At 34.7% G+C, this 26500-nt stretch overlaps 1 protein-coding gene across 8 annotated transcripts in view; it reads left to right on the top strand.

Annotated features, from left to right (window-relative positions):
- The window catches only part of LOC106868231 (dopamine receptor D2), a 1508130-nt gene that overhangs the window by 1479332 nt on the left and 2298 nt on the right, over positions 1–26500 (top strand). For all 8 annotated transcript variants that reach the window (XM_089352396.1, XM_089352399.1, XM_089352398.1 and 5 more), the window contains one exon: positions 20028–21070. In XM_089352396.1, the coding sequence (XP_089208522.1) occupies positions 20028–21070 (1043 nt within the window). The remainder of the gene's footprint in view (positions 1–20027; positions 21071–26500) is intronic.

Raw genomic sequence — 26500 nt, 5'->3', positions numbered from 1 at the left:
CCCTTCTGCTCTTCTGGAAACAGGTTTATTATTATTATTATTATTATTATTATTATTATTATTATTATTATTATTATTATTATTATCATAATTATTATTATTATCATCATCATCATCATCATCATCATCATCATCATCATCATTATCATTATTATTATTATTATTATTATTATTATTATTATTATTATTATTATTATTATCATCATTATTATTATTATTATTAATTGTTAGCTTGTATAGCCGCTAGCACGCCATCAAAATGCTTAGTTGTATGTCTTCCGTTCCAACTGTCTGAGTTCAATTTTGACAAAGGTTGACTTTGCTTTTCATAATCTGGAGGTCAATAAAATAAGTAGCAATCGAGCACTGCGGTGAATGTTATCGACTATTATCTTACCACAAAATTACAGTTTCGCTTGAATGTTAAGAAAATCAGTTGTTTTCAAGTTCACAATGTGTTTCTTACTATATTGGCAGTACGCATGAGGACAATCTTTTATAATTTTGATGTCTTTGGGTTTCTTGGTCATTAGTCATTTTGTTTAAGAGGGCCCTTTGATATTGTCCTCAAATTACAGGTACAGTTGTTTTTGTCTGATTTTAAGTGATGTGAGATTGTTGAGACCTCTATTAGAAGGTTCTTATATTTATTTAATTTTACAAATAACTTTACAGATATATAGACTCCCCCAAAACCGCGATATGAAAAGTAATTACTATATATATATATATATATATATATATATATATATATATATATATATATATATATATATATATATATATATATATATATATATATATATATATATATATATATATATATATATATATATATATATATATATATATGTATATATATATATATATATATAGTTCAAACTTCATAGTATATTAAATAACTTTAGTGCAAACAATATCCAATATGGAACTCAGTACGTTGATTAATGCTGGTAGATATATTTGTTATATTTAGAATTGATTATCTCCTGGGTATCGCCTTGGGCTGAACTCTTCAGAAATAGCTCAACTCGGAGTACCAAAATAGACTATCATGGTTTAATATACTTATTCTACACACACACACACACACACACACACACACACACACACACACACACACACACACACATATATATATATATATATATATATATATATATATATATATATATATATATATATATATATATACAATTCAAAACAGGTTGATTCGGATTCCATGCTACTTCAAGTTTCGCAAGCCCCTAACGGACCCTTTCTCCTCGGGTAGGTTATCTCAATAAATGTGTTTGTCCACGCATATATATATATATATATATATATACACGGTGGTGTCCCAGCATGACTGCAGCTTTGAAGCTGAAACACTTTAAAGATTTTATGATTTATATATACACAGATATGACAGAATTAAATTATCACCCTTAAAATCGTTAAAATTTATCTAAATCTGAAAATATACATTACATTTATTTATTAATTATCAAAATGTGAATATCTAATATTTAGTAGACATGACTTTTGCATTTTTCAATGCAAGGACCCTATAAGTGATGCTAGTAATCGGATGACCAATATTCTCTTAAGGAATGTCTTGCGAAGTTTCATGCAGTGACCTCAAAAGATCTGGTTTGAGGATGCTTTGTTATCCTGTTTATGAAGTGTCGTATCCATTATCCCCCAGAGGTGTTCAATAGGTTTTATATCCGATGGCTGGCTTGGCTATGAAAGCTTTTTTAATGCAATTCTCATACAACCAATCCTGGGTCATTTTATGTGTGTGACAAGGAGCCCCATCTTCCATAAATAAAGAGACTTCCTTAAACATTTCAACACTTGAGAAGTTTGGAAAGTGTCCTTTCTGTAATATGGATACATATTTATCTGACATTACTTTCCCTTCACATTCCAGCAGTTCTGACAAACTATTGCTCCAAATTGCCTCCCAGACCATGACAGAATAACCACTGTGTTTCATTGTTGGCTGAAATCTTTTCACGTCAATTTCTTGGTTACAGAATCTCCTGAGCTGCACTCGGCCACTCTCAGAAAATAGAGCAAATCTGGACTCATCAGAGAATATGCCAATGTCCCAAAATGCTAGTAGTCTATCCACCATTTTACTAGCCCAAACTTTATTCCGCTTGATATTGGCTCGTCGAAGAAGTGGCTTCATTGTTTCTGCTCTGCCATACTAGCCAAATTTGTGGAGATATTTGTTCTGATATGTCAGAACGCAACAAGGATAATCCTCTATACTTCTCTTAACAAAGCGAAGGATCCTGTCAGAGGGCCCTGGTCGACTTGAACGAGGTGATGTTGACCCTTTCCTCTCCGTGGTGAATGACACTATCACTGTATTACGTGTAGAAATATGGATCCTAAAGTTTTTCGGCGATTTTACGCTGACTTGGTTTACGTTCAGATTGACCCACAATACGGCCTCTTTGAAATTTGGACAGCCCCAAAGCTTCTTTTGAACATGGTATGAGGAAAAAGTCACCTATAGAACCTGAAACATAAAAATGCTAGTTAATAAAGAATACAAATCTGTTCACGTTAAAATAAACATAAGACGATGTGTTATGGTGTGTCTATTTACTTCTGTGATGTCTGTGTGTTTGTATATGTATGTATATATATATATATATATATATATATATATATATATATATATATATATATATATATATATATATATATATATATATATATATATATATATATATATATTATATATATATATATATATATATATATATATATATATATATATATATATATATTTATTTATTTATATAATAAGGATAAGATCGATATTTAAAATATTGATCTTATCAAGTGGTCAGCATGGGAATAAAAACCATCAAAGGTAATAATTATTTAAAATTATAATACAGGGTATCAAGAGATACCACCACGCTGAAAAAATAGCAGTCAAATCCTGACTCTAAAACCACAATAAATGTCCGCATGGCACGATTAGCGAAGACGAAGACCAAATAAAACCAGTAAAAATAAAGATAATTCCAAATCCTCGATTTCTTGCTTTGCATAAATAATAATGCTCTGCCTTCATCAGTGGAATATACTCCAGTACATAAATACAAATACATGTATATAAACAGTATACTTACATATACGGACGTATACATACATATATATGCACGTATGCACACGACTAGCTTAAATAGCCCGCCTAAACAACCTTTCGTGCGATCCGGACAGAATATCAGCGCAGTAAATACACTGATAAAATTATATTTATATAAATAAGGATAAGATCGATATTTAAAATATTGATCTTATCAAGTGGTCAGCATGGGAATAAAAACCATCAAAGGTAATAATTATTTAAAATTATAATACAGGGTATCAAGAGATACCACCACGCTGAAAAAATAGCAGTCAAATCCTGACTCTAAAACCACAATAAATGTCCGCATGGCACGATTAGCGAAGACGAAGACCAAATGAACCAGTAAAAATAAGATAATTCCAAATCCTGGATTTCTGGCTTTGCATAAATAATAATGCTCTGCCTTCATCAGTGGAATATACTCCAGTACATAAATACAAATACATGTATATAAACAGTATACTTACATATACGGACGTATACATACATATATATGCACGTATTTTTATTGGTTCATTTGGTCTTCGTCTTCGCTAATCGTGCCATGCGGACATTTATTGTGGTTTTAGAGTCAGGATTTGACTGCTATTTTTTCAGCGTGGTGGTATCTCTTGATACCCTGTATTATAATTTTAAATAATTTATATATATATATATATATATATATATATATATATATATATATATATATATATTGATAGAAAAGGTAAGACAACAAAAGAAAGAAAGAAAGAGACATCGATATTATGTAAATAGAGGAATTTGTCTGTAAATAATATATGACAATTATTCGGTAGACATGATACGAAACTCGGAGTTTTATAATGGCTACAGAATAATTGTCACATATTATTTACAGATATATATGTGTGTGTGTGTGTGTGTACGCAACAGTTTCAAGGGAAACTTACCTACTGAACCTAAGGCTCGGGAAGGACAATTGATACTTTACATATTTATTGGGTAGATTCCGTACGAAATATGTTTTCGTAAGTTCTTGTATATTTAAGACGAACGATATTCTTTTCTACCCTAGGCACAAGACCCGAAATTTTGGTGGAGGGGGTCAGTCGATTAGATCGGCCCCAGTATCCAACTTGTACTTAAATTATCGACCCCGAAAGGCAAAGTCGACCTCGGCTGAATTTGAACTCAGAACGTAAAAACAGACGAAATAACGCTAAGCATTTCGCCCGGCGTGCTAACGTTTCTACCAGCCCGCCACGTTCTTTAAGACGAACGATATTGGATATTGTCATCTTTGTCTTTGTATCCCGTAATGCCTTGTCTCAGCGTATGATTTATCTGCTCCATCCACCTAGTTATTCGTAATTATGAAATTGAATTTCTCTCCTGTAATATATATATATATATGAGATTCAAACAAAGTTATATGAGAAAATAACTACTACACAACCTTATTCTCAAAGCAATAATTCAATAAAACATAGCATAATATCTTTTAGCAGGTGATTTATCATTATTATTATCAAAATAACGCTTAATTAACAACGCCTGTGACAACATTAATTCTCTTCTGTCAGGTTTTCTTAATGCAATTACAAAGGAAAATAAACAGATCGATTCTCTCTGTTAATTTTTGATGACCTGGCAGAAGTTTTAGTAAGTCGGGGAAAGCGATTTCACCTTAAATACCACTGAGATGGATAAAATAAAGTGCCACGCAAGTAAAGAAGTCACTGTTATTAACGAATACCAGTTAGGGGAAACGGTTGGTTTAATCTAAGAAGGCTCTTCCAAAAATTTCGGCTTTATTGCCTGTGTAAGAGAAAATTATTTAACAGGTGAAATAGATTTAGGAAATCTATATAGATAGTTTCAACTAATAGATGATTTCTCTAATACCACAGTAACGTATATTGCACACAACTGTACCACACCAAAACGATTTAAGAAGACTAGTTCCCATGGCGTGTAAGTTGTCCAGATCTCAGCATTCCACCTGAACGGGGAGGGGTCACTCCGTATCAGGGTTGCTCATTACAACTGAGTGGAGTGGAGCGACGTGAAATGAAGTGTTCTGCTCAAGAACACAATAAACGGCTCGGTTCGGGAATCAAAATCACGAACTTGCTCTTGTAACTACTGCAACATAACCGCTACATTACGCACCTTCACCAATTTAACAAACAATTAGGAGTGGCTGTGCGCTAAGTAGCTTGCTTACCAACCACATGGTTCCGGGTTCAGTCCCACTGCGTGGCATCTTGGGCAAGTGTCTTCTACTATAGCCTTGGGCCTACCAAAGCCATGTGAGTGCATTTGGTATACAGAAACTGAAAGAAGCCCGTCGTATATATGTATATATGTATATGCATGTGTGTTTGCGTGTCTGTGTTTGTCCCCCCACCATTGCTTGACAACCGATAGTGATGTGTTTACGTCCCCGTAAATTAGCGGTTCGGCAAAAGGGACCGATAGAATAAGTACTAGGCTTCCAAAGAATAAGTCCTGGGGTCAATTTGCTCGACTAAAGGCGGTGCTCCAGCATGACCGCAGTCAAATGACTGAAACAAGTAAAAGAGTAAAAGAGTCGAGAATGTTATATATACTATGCTAATACGTGTGCATTTCAATGTAAATTGTTTATTCAATAAATAACGCCTTTCGATATATTTTAGTTTTTATGGTAAGACGTATTTCAAAGCCCATCTTACACTCTTGTCGTAATCCTTCTCTTGTATTTCTATACACAACCACCATTTTAAAATATTTAATATGTCTATTTTGTATGTTATAGTCTTGAAGCTGTTCATACATTTAACACGTTTTGCGCAATTCATTTCTCATTAATATTCATTTTATTTGCATTTATCTTGTTTTATTTCTATTTCCTTTCTCTTTTTTAACTCTCCTGAATATTATAAATGATAAATGTATAAAGAAATAATAAACATTTAAAATTATACTTAATTCTCTCACATGCTTTAAAAATCCTGAACCCTATCGATTACGTTACGTAAATAATTAATATTTGATGAAATCGAAATATTTACGCAAACATTAAAAAATGTCATAACCGATCAAACTAGATTTATTCCCACACTTACATTGTTTCTTGTTTTCCTTTCCTCTGTATATATATATATATATATATATATATATATATATATATATATATATATATATATATATATATATCTGTTTATACCTTTAAGTTTTCTAAAAACATTACATTTGTCTTCAGTTCTATTATCGTGCTGTTATTTACTTTCATCCGTTTCTGGTCATATAGTTAGTAGCTTTATACATACATATATATATATATATATATATGTGTGTGTGTGTGTGTGTGTGTGTGTGTGTGTGTGTGTGTGTGTGTGTGTGTGTATAGCAATAAGAAAATGGGGGAGGAATAGGTGGTATTCATCAAGTTGCAGACATAGTATAGTATCAATTAACTTGTTTATTTGTTTACTAAAAGGACAATAATAACAATATACAAACACCTGTGACATATATGTCATATCAGTAATTTATAAAAATGACATATAGTGATAGAAAAACGTCAGGATAGATGTACCTGTTTGCTTGAAAGAAGAATAAAACTCTCCAAAACCACTTATTTCTCACTATATGTAAACATACACGGAGAATGTAACAAATACATTTAGAAAAACGGTTCTTCCAGTTTGTAAATATACAAACCGGTGGCTAGATATACTAGTATCAATTGATTTCGCTTTCTGTGTCGAATTGATACTTAAAGCTCGTCAGCTAGGCTTTCTACGTAAACTGTTTTTTTAAATATATTTACCCTTCTGTGATATATCTGTATATTTATTGCGGTGAGCTGGCAGAATCGTTAGCACGCCGGGCAAAATGCTTAGTGGTATTTCGTTTGCCGTTACGTTCTGAGTTCAAATTACACCGAAGTCGACTCATCCTTTCAGGGTTGATTAAATAAGTCCTAGCTACGTACTGGTGTCGATGTAATCGACTTAATCCCTTTCTCTTACCTTCTTTGTCCCCTCTATGTTTAGCTCCCCTGTAGGCAATTAAGAAATGGATATATTTGTATATTTACATTATGCTTGCTGGCCACTTTATCGTTGTTGTTTTTTTAAGATAATGATAAATTATTGGAATTTTGAATTATATATATGTATATGTATATATATATATATATATATATATAGCTATACATATGGATAGCATGGCTAAGTAAATATGCTACTTCTTCAGCTCCCTCAAGAAAATACTTGTCAAGTTTATCGGTCTATTTAAGTGATATTCATGTCTGTGTGGGTGTGTGAGAGAGTATGTTCCTCCATAGGCATTCACTTTTTATGCTAATTCTTTCTGTATGTTTATTTTACTATTTATCTCTCCCTCTCCCTATATTATGGAATGAATAACCAGATAAATCAGCCAACCAACGAATACCAGTATCTACTATTATATACAGATTCCTCCTTACCATACAAGATCGTCTTTCGCAGGTTGGGTATAGCCTAGATAAGAAATACCTTGTAGTACTTGAACTTACCTCTGTGGTTTCCAATTCGATAAGGTTCAAGTAATCAGATTAGTGATATATTTTTAGCCGAGATAATCGAAAATTTCTACAAGCATTTGATGGTGTATAGAATAATTTTGTTTCTTTCCCTCAACCAATCGCATGCGCCTTGAACAAAACCATGACCACTACTTTCATTAATTTGAATGTTTCATGTATCAAAGACAATAAAAATTGACCCGACTCGTCAGATGTGTGTACAAGACGAATGTACGATATTCCACTTGAAGGAAACAAGGGTTATAACTTTTAAAGCACAAAACAAGTCGTTTGCTTTATTTCATCTGAGGCACACTTTCTTTAATATGATATTAGGAAAATTCCAACTCAAAAGGCCTGTGATTCTGAAAGTGTTTGTGGTTTTAAGAGTCGAAAAAGTTATTGTCAGACATCAATTATAAACAGTCTTAAAATGTTTATAATATGTGCGAACTCGTCTCATGCAGATGCATGCAGTTTTTTAACAGCAGTGGTTGAGGTAAATATAAAATAAAGCGTTGAACTTTAGGTATACTTCTGAGGTTTGTTACAGTGAACTACAGAGGAGATGACCACATGCGAAAAAACCAAAGAACACCTTATATCCAAGTAGAAAGGTACTGAGAGAATATAACCTTTACGAACAATATACAAACCAGGTTCATTCGATTAGTTGCTGCTGAAAAGGATACGCATTATTGGAGCACGGTACCTCATACCATATCCCAATAATGTGAACATAGTCTACATTTTGATTTTCTGAACCTGTCACCAGCCATGATTTATTCTCTTAAATGTAGTGAGTCTAGAGTCAGGGTTACGAAGTTTAGTCATTGCTTTAGAAAGGCAACAAGCTTACTGTCAATTGGTATTTTGATCATATTTCTGCACAAGGTGGACACAGAAACATAGATTTCGTAATACACTTTGATTCCACTTTTCGTATTGTGTCTTACTATCAGTAGATGATCTGTTTAATATGTATGTATAGGGTGTTGGAAATAAGCAAATTTCAGCCAACTAGATTGTATTTTGCCTATCCTGTCCACCGCCCTTAATGGCGGACTGGAAGAATCATTAGCGCTTTACTTCTTCCAGCACTTTACGTTCTGATTTCAAATCCCATCACAATTAAATTTGGTTTTCATCATTCCAAGATCAATAAAGTAAGATACAAGTCAAGTAATGGAAATCGTATTATAATTAATAATATCCCTCTACAGATTGGAGGACTTCAGCTCATGTATGAAAACATTATTATTCTTATTGAAGTATCATTATTTAAAAAATATTCTTTCTTATTGTTCCTCTTCATCATATTCCCCTTATTATTATTAAAGCGGCGAGCTGGCAGGATAGTTAGCACGCCTGACATAACTCTTAGCGGCATTTCGTTCGTCTTAACGTTCTCAGTTCAAATTCCGCCGAGGTCGATTTGCCTTTCATACTTTCGGGTTCGATAAAATAATTTCCAGTTGAACACTGGGTTCGATGTCATCAGCTTGTCCTCTTTCATGAAACTGCTGGCCTTGTGCCAAAATTTGAAATCATTTTGGTTGTTTTTGTTCATACCATTATCTTCATTTTTGTTATTAATGTTGGTATGGTTTTTATTTTCAATGTTGTATAATTCCTGTAACTGCCGCTGCTATCTTACTATCTCTGCTTGTAACGACGAAAAGATTTGTAAAATGAATTCTTTAGCATTGCAATAAAATCCAAGTTATATCAGCTGGAATAGAAACAATGCATTATCTTAGTGTCTGATTTTAGAGTAGTCACCCCTTACTTTATATTTACAACATCCTTCCCATTTTATTTTTTTAATAACCAACAGCACAAAGCCTGAAGAGGCGTGACAAAATGGCGTGACAAGATGGCGTGACAAGAAGCTTTGTTAAAACAGCTAATGTTTTACATCAACAAAATGTCATCCTCAAACTTTGTTTTCCTGATTTCTATTAACGTAATCGCTTTCTTGAAGTAATGTTCAATAAAACTAATTTATTTTGTGAAACTACTTCCAATTTCCCTACTGTCATCGTCCAGCCTCATTAAATTCTTATCTATTTTTCTTTTAAAGTTAGGACTACAAGATATCTACCACACATAACCATGATAAACATGATAACCACAGTAGCTCTCATGGCTTCTGATCTTAATTGATTGTCCGTGTTATGTACATTGTATTGACTTGGTAGAGAAGATGAGCTACAACAAATATTCTACTTAATACCACATATTTGCTTGTCAGTTGTTTGACCTTAACCAGTTGAGCATGTCCATTAGTGGCTGATGATATGTGCATCTCTGATAACGAGCAGAAGTAGTGGGAAAACATCATAGCCATGTGCTGAAAGGAATTCTTTGGAGTTCGGATAATTCACCTTTAGAAACATGGGTGTTTCACTCAACATCTTCAAACAACTTTTATTCAGGGACCTTTTGAACAGGATGAAAATTCTAACTGGGCTTCCTACATTTTACCGCAGTGTTACTTTGACACTACTCTCTCACTCAATAATAATAATGACAACAACAACAACAACAACAACAACATTAATAATAACAATAATAATAATAATAATAATAATAATAATAATAATAATAATAATAATAATAATAATAATAATAATAATAAAATGCCCTGATGCAGTACCAAATGCCCTGATGCAGTATAAAATGCCCTGATGCAGTACCAGGCAGCGGCTCTCGTGACTTCTGATCTTAATTGATTGGAAGTGTTATCATGTACATTGTTTTGTCTTGGTATAAAAGATGGGCTACAGCAAATATTCTGCTTAATACCACAGATTTGCTTGTCAGTTGTTTGACCTTAACCAGTTGAACATGTCCCTTAGTGGCTGACGATATGTGCATCTCTGATCATGAACAGAAGTAGTGGGGAAGCATCATAGCCATGTGTTGAGAGAAATTCTTTGGGGTTTGAATAATTCACCTTTGGAAACATGGGTGTTTTGCTCAACATCCTTAAACAAAACTTATTCAGGGACCTTTTGAGCGGGATGGGCTACTCGACCTGAAAAAAATTCTAACTGGCCCCACCTGTGAGGTCATGCGCTGTTTATCTTGATATGAGATCACCATGTCGCGCACATATGGTTGTGATGCATGTGCCTGGTGTACCCTTATCAGACGGGTAGTCATGATGGGTATATTGGGCTTTTTATATTTTACCCCAGTGTCACTTTCATGGCATGCACTGCTCTCTCACTCAATAATAATAATAATAATAATAACAATAAGATAATGGTTTAAAATTTTGGCACGAGGCTATCAACTTCGGGGGCGTGGGTAGTCGATTACATCGGTACCAGTGCGCAGCTGCTACCTATTTCTCCTGAAAGGAGAGAATCCAATTATAAAAGTTTTCTAATCGAAATCGTAAAGATGTGGCATCTCAACACGGTTACAATACCAGTGATTGTAGGAGCACTTGGAATGATGACAAAAGGAACTGAAACGATTGTCTTAACTGGTTCGTCACATGTACTGAAAAGAGCATTGTTAACTGATTTTTTTTTCCTTTTCCCTCTTTGCTTATTTTTGAGATTTTCTTATTTTTTTCTCTTCCTTTCTATCTTTGTTCCTTTTTTCTTTATCACATGACTTTGTTAATGAACACTCTAGTTTGTTTATTTTAATGGTCTACCAATAATGTACACAGTGCGTTTTTACGGCCCTCGGTGTCAGGAAGACACTCGGTAAGAAATGGAACAGAAGTGAAATATGATATTGAAAACAATGATGATGATGATGATGATGATGATGATGATGATGATGATGATGGTGATGATGATGATGATGATGATGATGATGATGATGATGATGGTGGTGGTAGTGGTGGTGGTGGTGGTGGTGGTGGTGGTGGTGGTGATGATGATGATGATGATGATGATGACAATAATAATAATAATAATAATAATAATAATAATAATAATAATAATAATAATAAAAATATAAATTTGGTGGAAGGGGTAGTCGATTATATCAACTGCTACTTATGTTATAAATACCAAAATAAGGAGGGCAAACTAGACCTTGAACAGAGAATGTAGGCTCAGACTTGAATTTTTACTTTAGTAAGGTCGATCCCAGAGTTCCATTGGTACTTATTTTATCAACCTCGAAAGGATGAAATTTAAAGTCGACCTCGGTGGAATTCGAACTTAGAACGTGAAGACAGCCGAAATGCCGCTAAGCTCTTTGCTTAGCGTGCTAACGATCGTGCAGCTCACCGCCGTGACGTGCAATAATAATAGTAAAAATGTTTTCTATATTAACCATTAAGGTTTCACAAAAAAGCATTGGGGACAGCATAGGACAATACTATGTGAGGTTACATAAAGGGCGTATAAAAGTAAAAAAAAAAAACAGTCGCAATATAAAATTATAACTACGAGTATTTCTCCCAAAAGAGGATAACGTCCAAGGGCTGCTCGTGGATGCCCTACAACAGCACGGTAGCCAGCAGAGCAATACCCGCTCTTTCTCGTATATAGGTGCAAGAATGGTCCCCTTCACTTGGATCATTCTTCCCACATTCGTCCACCATTCAACAAAATTGAGGGAGATAGCACTTACCTCTCATCTGTCATTTCCTTGTCAATTGAAACTTGAAATAGTTGATAAATGCTTTGCCAAAGAAGTGAGTTCCTGTGTTCAGCCCTTTCAGTCTTTTTCGCGGAACCCACCAGACAAAGAAACACTGCCTTCCCTTCCTCATCAAAGGAAGGTGACAATAAAATATTCTCAATATACTCAGCCAATAGCCGGATCCTTCATACTCATGACAACACTTGTTCGACATAAATCCAAAGGTCAGTAATATTCCGGCGCTGGCATATAACCAGCCCACCCTGTCCCAGCCCCTATCCACTTGCCGAGAGTCTTGGCATACCATCGAGGTAGGAAGTGAAGTTCATTCTGCATTAGAACTAGCATTCGTCCCAAGCGGCTGGGGTTAGTGCTGCTGAAATTCTGCACACATCTGTACGTGCCGAGCTTGGTGAACCATAGTCCGAATTGTGGATTTGTTGCCGCGTTACACCGCTGTTATTTACCTACACACACACAAACACACATACATATATATACATATATATATATATATATATATATATATATATATATATATATACAATAGAATCCCCCCAGGGATTCTAAGGTGTCCAGATTTAATTTGAAAATGCATCTTAAGTATCTGTGTATGCGAAGGCTAAACAAAAATTCACAATATTATTATAACTTATCATAATGCATTGGTATTTATTACCCAACACTGGTAAATTATTTATGTAATACGGTTCCCTCCGCGTCTACAAAATCCGAAAGGGCATCTTTAGCACATTTTAAAGTGAATTAACAACTAGAATGAATGACCACGGTGAGCTGGCACAAACATTAGTACGCCGGGCGAAATGCTTAGCGGCATTTCGACTGCCGTTACGGTCTGAGTTCAAATTCCGCCGAGGTTGACTTTGCCTTTCATCCTTTCGCGGTCGATATATTAAGTACCAGTTACGCGCTGGAGTTGTTGTAATTGACTTAACTCCTTTGCCTGTCCTTGTTTGTCCCCTCTATGTTTAGCACCTTGTAAGAAATAAGAATGAATGGCCACGCCCTCTACCACATTTGTTTTTTTACATGTCATTAAAATTCATTCAAGTAACAATACATTTTTAATATAATAGAAGGACATAGTATTCCTTCACTTTATAAATATGTCACTAATTCTATCGATTACCTTGGTTTTCTTATATAAAATTACGAAGCGATAATTTTTTATGGTGCACATTAAATTTCAAATGTTATGGAAAGAAAATGTTGTTTTACAAAGGTTTCTGTCAAGAATAGTTGTTTTATTTCTCTGTCGTGAAAGAAATTGTACTCAATTAATTAGTTTTGTGTTATGTTATGTACCATCCACTTCCATGCGCGCATTATTTTATTGGAAAATATACAGTTGATCTGTTATATACGGTAAAGAAGAATCGCGGCAAAAGGAATATATGTATGTGTGTGACTGTGTTTGTGAGTGTGTGTGTGTGTGTGTGTTTGCGTATGTACACATATATACATATTCATATACACATACACATGAGAATTCACAAAAAGAAACAAAAGACGATAACAGGTGGTGTAAACAACAAACAAATGTATTAGTGTAATGCTCGGGAAGTAAAAAAGTCTTTAACGTTTCGAACCTACGTTCTTCCATAGAAAGAAACACAGAAAGAAACAAGGAGAGAAAATAAAGAATGTGTAGTGGCTAGCGTTCTATCATGGTGAATGCCAGACAGAAAGGTCACACAGGAGAGCTAGGAAGTTAGGGAGATAATAAAGTAGTGGTGATCCCAAAACGATGATGTGGGGCTGGGAAGTGGTCAGTGCTAGTGTTTGCGTGGTGAAGTGCTGTGATGAGTTGTGTGTCATGGTGGTGTATGGTGTACTGATGTGTGGTTTTGGGAGGTGGGGGATATGAGATTGAGAAAACCAAGGGTGTGGGTTGATGTGGGGTATGCTGGTAGGCAGAGTGTGGGGGTTGAGGTGGGTTCCGTGGGAGGGGTGTAAGGGATGGGATGGGTGGGATGGGAAGTATAGCGACGGTGGGGTTCGAATGTGTAGGGATGGGGTGGTATTACGAGGTAGGGGTGATGATGAAGGGGGTGGAGAAGGTAGTTAGGAGTGAAGAGAAGAGAGAAGGAGAGTAGTGGTTAAGAGAAGAAGTGCGATTTGGAGTTGGGTGGGAGGAAGTAGGTGTGAGTGGGAGAGAGGGGAGGGGGAGAGACGCGAGGGGGAGAGAGGCGAGGGGGAGAGAAGCGAGGGGGTGAGAGGCGAGGGGGATAGAGGTGAGGGGGAGAGTGCCGAGGGGAGAGAGGCGACGGGGAGAGAAGCGAGGGGGAGAGAGCCGAGGGGGAGAGAGCCAAGGGGGAGAGAGCCGAGGGGGAGAGAGGCGAGGGGAGGAGGTTAGATGAAGAGGGGAGGAGAATTAAGTCCAGGTGACGCAAAGAAGCAGAGAGAAGATTATTCCGTTCACGGCGCAAACGGGAGTCCGGATGGCTCCTGTGCAAGGACAATTCGAACACAGACGGATGTCTCGGAGGTGTTCCGCGAACCGGTCAGCTAAGCGGCGGCCCGTTTGCCCGATGAATAGAGAAGGGCAGAGAAGGCAAGAGATGCATTAGATAACATTTGTAGAAGTGCAGCTGAAGGAGTTGTTGATGTATATGTATATGTATATATATATATATATATATATATATATATATATATATATATGTATGTATGTATGTATGTATGTATGTATGTATGTATGTATGTATATACCGTATGTAAAGAGACAATTTTGTTTTTCGAAGTGCTGAAATGTATGGTAGAACAACTAGAAAGATGAATTTTATTCAACGCATAGATGCTGAACAGTATAGATATAAAGGATAAACTCCTTTTTTATTTTTTATTTAAAAAAAAAATTAAAATAATAAAAAAAATAGAAATTAAAATTAAAAAGAATTTTATCCTTTATATCTATACTGTTCAGTATCTATGCGTTGAATGAAATTTATCTTTCTACTTGTTCTAATATATATATATATATATATATATATATATATATATGCACGCAGAAATCTTTAATATTTATTTAAGTTTCAGCTGCCGTGGAAGTGATGGTTACATATTGTACGAAGTTACAACATGTCCATTATGAAAACATTTGTACAGAAATAATTTAAATCTATGGTTTTATATTAACTTATATATGTGCTATTGTACTGAAGTGTTGAAATTCAATACACTTTGAGATATATGGAAAGCAGTGTATAATCTTTTTATTTTCTCGAGTATACAGTCTTATGTGGTCCAAGTTTATTTTTCAAAGCGGTTACGAAGTAAATACAAAACATCTCTCTGCACCCGATTCCTGTCCACCACAGAGGTAACACCCAGCTACCACTGGTATTTTCGACTACGTGTACAAGAGCAACATGAAATGAAGTGATTTGCTCGAAGACACAACATATCTCACGGACCTAAAACTGAACATGTGTTCTCATAAGTGAGATTTCTTACCATCAGCACTGGGTAACGCATTTACTGGATATTATGATGAGATTCGAATATATCAAGTCAAGAATATACTTCTTTTTTAACTTTTAAGACTGTTATTCCCATAGATGTTTCTTTCTTTAAGATGTTGCACATCTGCAAAAATTTCGTAAATTGTACCTCTGGCACCCCCACCCACACACACAGATATATATATATATATATATATATATATATATATATATATATATATATATATATATATATATATATATATATATATATATATATATATATATACTATTGTGTCTGGGGAGAGTCATTTTCTTATTGTGCCTTATAATTTAACACACCCACCGTTAAAATTTTAACGGTGAGTGTGTTAAATTATAAGGCACAATAAGAAAATGACTCTCCCCAGACACAACAGAATATGCTTCAACACACGAAATCACATAAAAAATCTTGCAAATCAAATCCAAAAACGAAATATATATATATATATATATATATATATATATATATATATATATATATATATATGCTTATATATATATATATATATATATATATATATATATATATATATATATGTATATATATATATATATATAATTATAAATAAGGGCAAGAGAAAAAAGTTTTCCTATGTCAATATGCTGAAAAATAGACCTTAAAACGTCTAACAACATATAATATTTTCCCTATAAATACACAACGTGCTGAATGGAAGAAAGAAAGCTAACAGAAATAGTTTTAAAAATTCGTTATTCCGAATCGGACCGATATCTGGATTAATCCACAAGTAGTCTTCCTTCGTCAGTGAGAAACACAATTAGAAATAAATGGAACGCTCACACATATCCACGGAAAAAGCTGATGCAAAATCATGAGTACATATAAATGCCCCAGCATAAGTTAAGGATTCAGAGGATCTGATCACTTTCACATAAATCTCCTATAATGGAGTCGGCTACCAGACCAAATTGTAATCTAATACAGAGACAAGTAATGCAGAGTGTCATTCAGCACCAATCCAAAAGATACGATTAATGAGTTTACTTCATGATGAATATATAAACCATAAAAAAATCAGAAGTTATCAGTGATTAATATATTTACCCAATCACTTGTCCATCCATAAGTTTACAACCGTAACGTAACATTCTCCATGTAGTTATAATCTCAGTGTTGAATAAAATTGCTTACCTGTTTGCATGAATGTGCCTACTCTGCATTATAGAATACAATTGTAGATTGAGAAATCAATGCAAATAAAGACAATTAGCTCATCAGATCACCAGAACGTTACCGATACAGCAACTGTTCAAATCTAACATAAAAAAAACATTCTCTTTATATGCGCAATGTATGGAAGCCAGAAATTAGCTTGGTTGGGTCAGTAAAAATAAATCAATTAAAAGGCTAGATAGAAGTTCAGGGAATTAACTATCCTAAATGTTAAAAAGAAACGGAAGGGAAAAAAAGAAGATGTCGTATATGAAATCGTTTATGAAATTGTGCATAAAGAATATACATGTGCATTGCTCCAGCAAGACCGCAGTCTGATGGATAAAGCAAGTAAATGATAAAAGATGTATATATATACATATATATATATATATATATATATATATATATATATATATATATATACAGGATATACATACTCATACACACGCATATATATATATATATATATATAAATTTACTGAGTGTGTGTGTGTGTGTAGGTAACTATACATGCATTTATACATGTAAGTGAGCATGTCTGTGAGTATTCGTTTTTACTTATTTGCATATGTGCGAATGTATGTCTCTCTGTGCAATTTATATATGTGTGTGTGTGTGTGTGTGTGTCAAAATGTTAAATCATATTTCATCCTTTACTTTGGAGAGTTACAAAGAGTGATTTCTAACAAAGATTCTTCATATTTTGTTGGTAGCTTACTAGCATAATATTTTTGCTAATATAAAAATATTACATGCATATGGTGTGTTATGAGAATTTAAGGAAAGGTATCCAACAGAAACTCAATAAGTTAAAAATGGAGAAGAGGAGACCTTAGAATTTAAAAGAATTTTAATACATGCATACAATCGTTTCAAACAGCGAAATTAATATGTAAATATTAATCATAAGTCATTTATCATAGGAAGTTTAATAGTTATGTTTGAATTAGGATATGACTAGATAGTTATAAGTAATAGATAAGTAATAAGTGTGGTGTGTATTTAACTTTTTTTTTCTTTTTGTGCGAATGAAATTGAACTAGTGAATGTAGTTATATAATAGATTGCTAGAATGGAACGGGAATAAGAGTTAGTAGAAATACTTCAATATCTACATATAATGGAAATTTCTTAGTGTAAGCACTTATATTCATTTGCGTGTATTAAATATAAAGTTAAAAGATAAAAGTAAGAAACGTAGTTGTTAATATTACAGAATTAAGATAGTAAATATTTGCTGTGGCTAAAAATATAAATTTTTTTTTTAAACGTTCAGAGGTACATTCTTTTCTTTTCAAAGTTTCAGCTCAGAGCTGCGGCCATGCTATTTGTCCTCATTGTGTTTGTTGTTAACATAACGTTTCGGCTGATATACCCTCCAGCCTCCATTAGGTGTCTTGGGGAAATTTCGAACCTGTGTTGTCATTCCTGTGTTTTTTTCAATGCTATTATTATTATTATTATTATTATCATTGTTGTTGTTGTTGTTGTTATTATTATTATTATTATTATCATTATTATTGTTGTTGTTGTTGTTATTATTATTATTATTATTATTATTGAGGTCACTGCCTGAAATCGAACTCTGAATCTTGGGGTTAGTAAGCCGCGCTGTTAACCACTACGCCATAGTGAATAGTTATATAGTGGGCTGCTAGAATAGAACGCGAATAAGAAGTCAGTCCGCTCATGGGTATATGGCGTAGTGGTTAAGAGTGCGGGATACTAACGCCAAGATTCTGAGTTCGATTCCAGGCAGTGATCTGAATGATAATAATAATATGCCCCGAAGCAGTACCAGGCAGTGGCTTTCATGGCCTCTGATCTTAATTGATCGGAAATGTTATCATGTACATTGTTTTGTTTTGGTATAAAAGATGGGCTACAGCAAATATTCTGCTTAATACCACAGATTTGCTTGTCAGTTGTTTGACCATAACCAGTTGAGCATGTCCCTTAGTGGCTGATGATATATGCATCTCTGATCATGAGCATAAGTAATGGGGGAGCATCATAGCCATGTGTTGAGAAGAATTCTCTGGGGTTTGAATAATTCACCTTTGGAAACATGGACGTTTTGATCAACATCCTTAACAAACCTTATTCAAGGACCTTTTGAGCGGAATGGTCTACTCGACTTGAAGAGAATTCTAACTGGGCCCCCACCTGCGATGTTATGCGCTATTTCTCTTGATATGAGATCACCATGTCGCGCACATATGGTTGTGATGCATGTGCCTGGTGTACCCTTATCAGACGGGTAGTCATGATGGGTATAATGGGCTTCGTATATTTTACCCCAGTGTCACTTTGGTGGCATGCACTGCTCTCTCACTCAATAATAATAATAATAATAATAATAATAATAATAATAATAATAATAATAATAATAATAATATTAATAATAATAATAATAATCACAGATTGACACGGAAGCCGAGGGAAGGAAAAGATATATAATCTTTTATACGAGACATATATTTGCACACAATCATGTAACCTCATATGCGTGTATTTGTGAGTGAGTGCATGCATATATCTATGTGTATGCATATGGGTATATATATTAGTATATTGGTATGTCTATGTATGTATATATATACTTATAATATGCGTATGTATATAGATGTACATAAATATGTGTCCGTGTGTATGTATGTATATATGTATGTGTGTATGTATGTGTATATATATGTATGTATGCGTGTGCGTTCTATGTGAATATATTTCAGTTTGTGTGTACTTTGTACGTAAATATTTGTGCTTCATGTGTCTTGCTATTCTTAACTAGTTTATTTTACTTTATCACAAAGCCATTATGTCTAGACTTACACAATTTATTACCGCTCAAAAACTTTACACGGTTTTAAACTATATTTGTATATTTTATTACAGTATAAAGAAATCTCTGTATGTGTGTATGTGTTTATGTATGTCTCTCTGTGTAGATGTCAATGTGTGACTTCTTATATGTGCTTGTGCGTGTCTGCGTGTGAGAGAGTAGAGAGAAAGAGGAAGGTAGGTTAACGGTAATATCTCTTTGTTTCTGTTTTATAATTTCAGATTTATTGCTGTCACTCAACCCATAAAGTACTCAAAACACAAGAATTCTAAACGGGTCTATATAATGATAATGCTAGTATGGCTTATATCCATTGCTATTGCTGCCCCAATAGCTTTAGGAGTAAATTACTCTGACAAACGTAGACAATTCGTCTGTGCATTTTTCAACTCAGATTTTCTTATATATTCCTCCATGGGCTCATTCTATATACCGTCAATTGTGATGATTTTTCTATATTGGAGAATATACAGAGTACTAATGCTCCGCAGTCGAAAAGTTAAAGAAAGAAAAGCTAAGCAAAAACGCGAACGTGAAGCGCTAGCGAATGTTATAGAAAATAAAGCAACAACCAGCAAGTTAGATGGTGATGATCCTAGATTGAATATGAAGTCCAGTGAATCTTCGAACAACGTTGGCCGAGTTCGGCTGAAAACGGCTAAAGATGAAGTTCTTGTAAACACAGCAGCATGTAATGATGCTGGCTTAAATGACGATGAATTATATGACGATAATCTAGATGATGACAGTGGTCAAAAAAGTACTCCGAGCAGTGAACTTAAAGGCCATGTTATTGAAAATAGTAATATGACCGAATATACAGGATGCATGATGCTGAATGATGTAAACAACGAGAGGACCTCACTGAAACAAGATGGCGTCCAAGCTTACTCTTCGCCATCTAATGTCGAAATAGAAACGCAGTTCGATGTAGCTACATCAACTACTACTACAACTACTACTACTAATACTTCTTCTACTGCTGCGGCTGCCGCTGTGGCCGCGGCTGCTGCTGCAGCAGCGGCCGCTGCCAACCCTATCACTCCTACTGACGTTGCAGCACCGACTCCTCCAAAAAACTTGCTTTCACCACCCAAACAGAAATTTGCGGGACTCAATAAACGGGGCGGTTCCGCTAAGAAAAAGTATGTCTCAAAATTTAACTTCCACAAGAAAGAGGTTAAAATAAAGAAGGAGAGCCAAAGTTCAAGGAATGCCATGAGGAAAGAAAAAAAAGCCACAAAGACGTTAGCTATTGTATTAGGTAAGTAGAGACCAAAATAGGTCTTGTCTTTCATTGAAGTAAAAACAAAATTTTTCTTCCATTTTCTGTTTATGCTCTTAATATATTTTCTTTCTTTTGTTCGCATGCAACAGTAAATTTATGTATTTCTTTATGTATGTCTCGTAACAAATAAAGCTCACTGAATTACTTATTTTTAAGACAGATCAAAGCAAATATTAGACAAATGTTCACCTGGTTACATCAAACCAAAGTGCCACTGAACTCATTGATTCTTTTGTTTTATGCAAATGATATGTTTGAAGACGTTGAGCTTGAGATAAAATTTCTTGCGGTACTGTGAACGTCAAGATAATGAAATCAGCTCATGCATATTGTCTTTCAGGATATCTATATATTAGTTTCACATTTTGGCACGAGCTCACCAAATCCGGTGTGGTGGATGCAGCGACTCCAGTGTTCAACTGGTACTTTATTTTATCGACACTGAAAGGATGAAAGGCAAAGTCGAATCCAGCAGCATTTGAATTCAGAACGTAATGACGGGCGAAATGCCGCTAAACATTTTGCCCAGCGTACTGAGGGAACTGTCAGCTCACCACCTTAAGATATCAATATATTAAATGGCAATGATATTTGTCCACCCTTCCAGTTGTTTTCCCCTCCCATTCCATTAAATGTAGATGGATTCCAAAAGAAATTGCGAATATCAGATTTAATCCTTTCTATAAACTAAGATTTATTAAAGATAACAGAGATTGAGGGCTCGAAAGATTTACCACAGAGTTAGTAATTCGATCTGTTTGCTGGCATTATGCCCTTTACGAAGACATTTATCTGTATGGTTTACTTCATATGTCTGTGAATGCTTATCATGCAAATATAGAGCAGACAAGGGATATTTTATAATTAACAAGTACTTTGTTAATTATGAAAGAAATGCAACTGTTCTAGAAGAGTGAACAATAAATTCTGTTTGTCTTGGTATCGATTCTTGGGTTCGAACTATAAATCAGATACCTCACTATATGATGATGCTAATACGCCACAAGCAAAGGCATCTGTGAATCCTTATGCTATAATTATCTAAAACTCTTTCTAATAACGCTAAATATGCGTGTGCGTGTGTGTCTGTGTCTTAATTTGAGGTCATTGATTTAATGTTATTTTAAGAATAACAATGGGGCTCGTTTCTGTAGTTTAATAGTTAAATTAAGTCAAATCTATTATAAACTTCATACTAAATGGGACCTCAAATTTGACTTAACAACTTATGCAATCAGTCTGGTTGCAGAAACTTGAACCCCTATCCAACACAAAACACACACACACACACACACACACACACACACACATATATATATATATATATATATATATATATATATATATATATATATATATATATATATATATATATATATATATATAATAAATTAAACCTTTAATCATGGAAGGAAAAAAGAGGATCAACATAGGTTCATAAGGCTGGTTTTCCGGATTCTGTGGCGTACATATTCCCCCACTAGATAGATGTTAAGTCGGTGAGAGGATTGCATATTTATGTCAGCTAAATAGACTGGAGAAATGTGAAATGAATTATTTTCCTCACAAACTCAAAGGATCGCCAAGTCCAGATATCGAAACTAGAATCTTACGATCGTAATTGTGACACACTAGCCACTAATCCACGCAACTCCACATCACGTAAGTAGCCAAGCACGGCACACAACATAACGAGGAACACTTAACCTAAGGAAGAAATTACTATTTCAAACATAAACATGGAGTTTTAAATTTAATCGTCAGTACGAATTAGACAAAGAAAAGAGGAAACATTCACGATGATAATGAAGGACTAGGCTAGCATCAGATATTAAATATACTAGAAATGGTTCTTATATTTCCTAGTTGTAGCCTTTTCCCTACCTCAGTTTTACTTGCTGATAGCATAACGTATCACTATATTAACGAATGCAGTTTGTAAAATGACAGAATGCGTATCCACAACAGAGTTTATTGTCAACCGCTGCAATTCAAATAAATTCAGATACCCATAAAAATAGAACGTCCAAACGTCCCTACATCACTCATCCTTTTCATATTCAGAGATAGTAGCAAAAATACTATACAGAGAAATCGCTGAACTGAATATCTTGCAGCTCTTTACGTTATGAATTCAAATCCTACTGAGGTCATCTTTGCTTTTAATACGTTCAGAGTGATAAAAATAAATATCCGGTGAGCACTGGGGTCGATAAATAAACTACCAGTTAAGCATTGGGATCATGTAATCGACATACCCTCTCATCTCAGGTTTGTTGGCCTTGAATATGAAATAAATATTTTACTCAAGAACACACCGCACTACCCAGTCTGGAGATCAAAACCACGACCTTGCAAGTTAGCATCAAGCTAACCAATAGGCCACCCGCCTCCAAAGTTAAAGCAAAATGTTTTGTAATGCAATATATTTCCTCGAAGACACAGTAGGAGTGCTTGACTTACGATCATCAAATTAGATTCAGGTCAAAACAAAAGCAATGTAAATTTTAAAATTAACAGAAATATAAAGAACTGGGTAGTAAATATAAAATATTACATTTAGTGATGCAATTTATTTAATAAGTGTTATGAAACTATATAAGTATAAATTGAATAGGATGCAAATGAATGACACAAGGAAATAGGATGCAAATGAATGACACAAGGAAATAGGATGAAAATGAATGGAGAAAGGAAAGCAACGCTTCATATTTTCCCTTACAGAAATACAAGGCGCATGGAGTATTTGAGGAAGATTAATTATAAGTATATTATTCTCTTCAAATAAATAAAAGAGCTTTATTTCATTCAGTTTTCTCTGTGGCAGATAAAATGCTAACGCAAGGAATAAAAAGATGTGCAGTCACCGTTGCGTTTTGTGTAGAGCACAATTGTCAACTGTCTATATGTTGAAAGAGCTTTATTAAACAAAGTTCGGATGGAATCGAAAATCTTTGGTAACTTATTTCAACTGTATAAAAGAAAGATCATACTGAAAGTTCGAGTGCTATGAGGACATTGAAGTCTACCTCGCAGCTTTAAAACTTAATCGATGATGATCCTCAAAAATAACTGAGGTCATCACCAAAAGTCTTCAAGTGTCAGAGTGGATTATCAGAACTTTTGATAAAAACCGTATGCACTCAGGAGAGATCACTTCATACTTGCAAAGTCACAAGAAAAGCCATTTGATCCCTCATGAACATAGCTTGTTTTGATTATTTTCTGATACGAAAACTTCGACCTAGACAAAATTCGTTACAGAGAAATGAAAGATGATTATGTGCATATATTTCTGACGCCCCCAGAGTGATACGCACTAAACATCGGGCAACTGTGATAGGTTTAGTGGTGGTGAGTAACGAAGATCATGTTATGCCAATTCACATCTTTCCACAGAAACTTAGAATTAACAGTACCGGAGATATTGAGGCGCTGGAGGTAACTGTGGTGCCCTTGAATAATGAAATACACTGTGGAAGGCCATATGAGTTTCAACAAGTCTCAACACTTCCCAACAAAGCCCACGTAAGACAAGAATGGATGTCAGACAATCTTTGTGATCATGTAACGCCGAACAAGTGGCCTTCAATCTCGTCCGATTTAAACCCTATGGACTATTATATTTAAAGTGTTATTGCAAGGGAGGCTAAGGTCCTAACTTTTCTGAAGGTTGTCATTGTCTAGATGATACTCGAAACGATTAAGGACCCTTTAGTCCAGGCATATCAGTGATTCCCGACTTGAATTGGAACAATCCACAAGGCTGAAATTGGATTCGCTGAATTATCTTACAGGAAAGGCTATCGATAATAGGAGCACAAATTTGTTTTAAAATACATTTGGTTCAAGGTGGCGAACTGGCAGAAACGTTAGCAGGCCGGGCGAAATGCTTGGTGGTATTTCGTCTGTCATTACGATCTGGGTTCAAATTCCGCCGAGGTCAACTTTGCTTTCATCCTTACGTGGTCGATAAATTGAGTACCAGTTGCGTACTGGGTCGATTTTATTGACTGGCCCTCTCCCCAAAAATTTCGGGCCTTGTGCCTAGAGGAGAAGAAAAAAAACATTTGGTTCTTCTGAGCTTGGAGATGCTTTATCAAATTAATAGATATGTCCTCAAATAATTCTAGCACTCTGCATAGTTCATTAAGGATGATATAGGGGTGTAAATTGTAATTCTCTTCAGTGAAGATGTGTATGCCTGCACATTTAAATCATGTGAGTTTGAAAGTTTGTTTGTATCCCAATTTTTAATGAGGTTCAAAATTTTCTATTTTAGATCGAACTTTCCTTATTTTTCTTTTCGTTTTCCTTTCCCTTTTCCTTTTTAATCACTGTATGGTATACAAAAAAGTGTTGCGAAGTTGTTCATTGCAGAGCCTTAGAAAATTAAATAGTTTGAAATTGATCGTTAAACGTAAGATATCTGATACATAGGGATCCAGAGAATGAATGCATGGGGAAGGAACTACTTGGTGTCGCGCGAGAGAGAAAAAGTACCTGTGGCCAGAGAAGGTAGACGAATTAGAGGCGAGGTGGTGAGGGCACTAAGAACAGCCGGTATCAACCGAACAGAAACTATTGTCGTAAATTGAAATGAATTTATCCGAAGACAGAGAAAGATGGAGCATTCGCGAGAGGGAGAGAGCGAGGTCAATTCCAGTGCGTAATTTTTCTGAGTAATGGAAAGAGTTTTATGAGAACAATTGTCTGGTTCAATGCAACTAGAGGTACTTTTTACCCTATGAAGTCCAGTGTTAGCGTAGATTCTAGTGCGAATGAAAGTGTGAAAAGAGATTATTTGGAACGATATTTACAATGTATGTAGCCTGTGTTAGCGGACAAAGCGTGTTGTAAATATGAAAGTTATCTCCACAAAAAATGTTTTCAGAGACATCAGTGTTTCCTGGTGATGGAAGGGACATTCCCTCGAATTGGAAACAAGATTGGCTGCAATTTGAGAGGTAACAATTTCTTTGAGATACATCGACATATTTTTCGGCATTTGGATGATGATCTCCGAGGTGTTGCGGTCCTTCGTACAGTGGGTTTCTGCTAAGCGCTAGTTTCCAAAAATATGTATTCATAAAATAATAACTGCAATCGAAGATATGTGTGTGTGCGTGAAGCATAGGTTAACGTAAATAGATTCGGCGAGTAAACACTTTAACATTTAATAAATAGCTATGGGTGACAATTTAATTATATACATTACTGATTTTGAATGACATTATTTAATGGGAAAGATAAAGGTTCGTGTAAAGTTTTCCACAGTTGTTACAGAAAAGGTTTCGGCAAATTAATGTACAGGAAAAAAGTGAACCTAATGTTTTTGATTAAACATTCTTTCGTGCTTGTATGTGAATGCTGTATATTTCCATACCTGCGTCAATGCAATGAAAG

The sequence above is a fragment of the Octopus bimaculoides genome, chromosome 5, assembly GCF_046866305.1.
Source record: "Octopus bimaculoides isolate indiv1 chromosome 5, ASM4686630v1, whole genome shotgun sequence".
Lineage (NCBI taxonomy): Eukaryota > Metazoa > Mollusca > Cephalopoda > Octopoda > Octopodidae > Octopus > Octopus bimaculoides.
The sequence above is the reverse complement of the archived record's forward strand: the minus strand, read 5'-3'. Positions and strand labels throughout refer to the sequence as shown.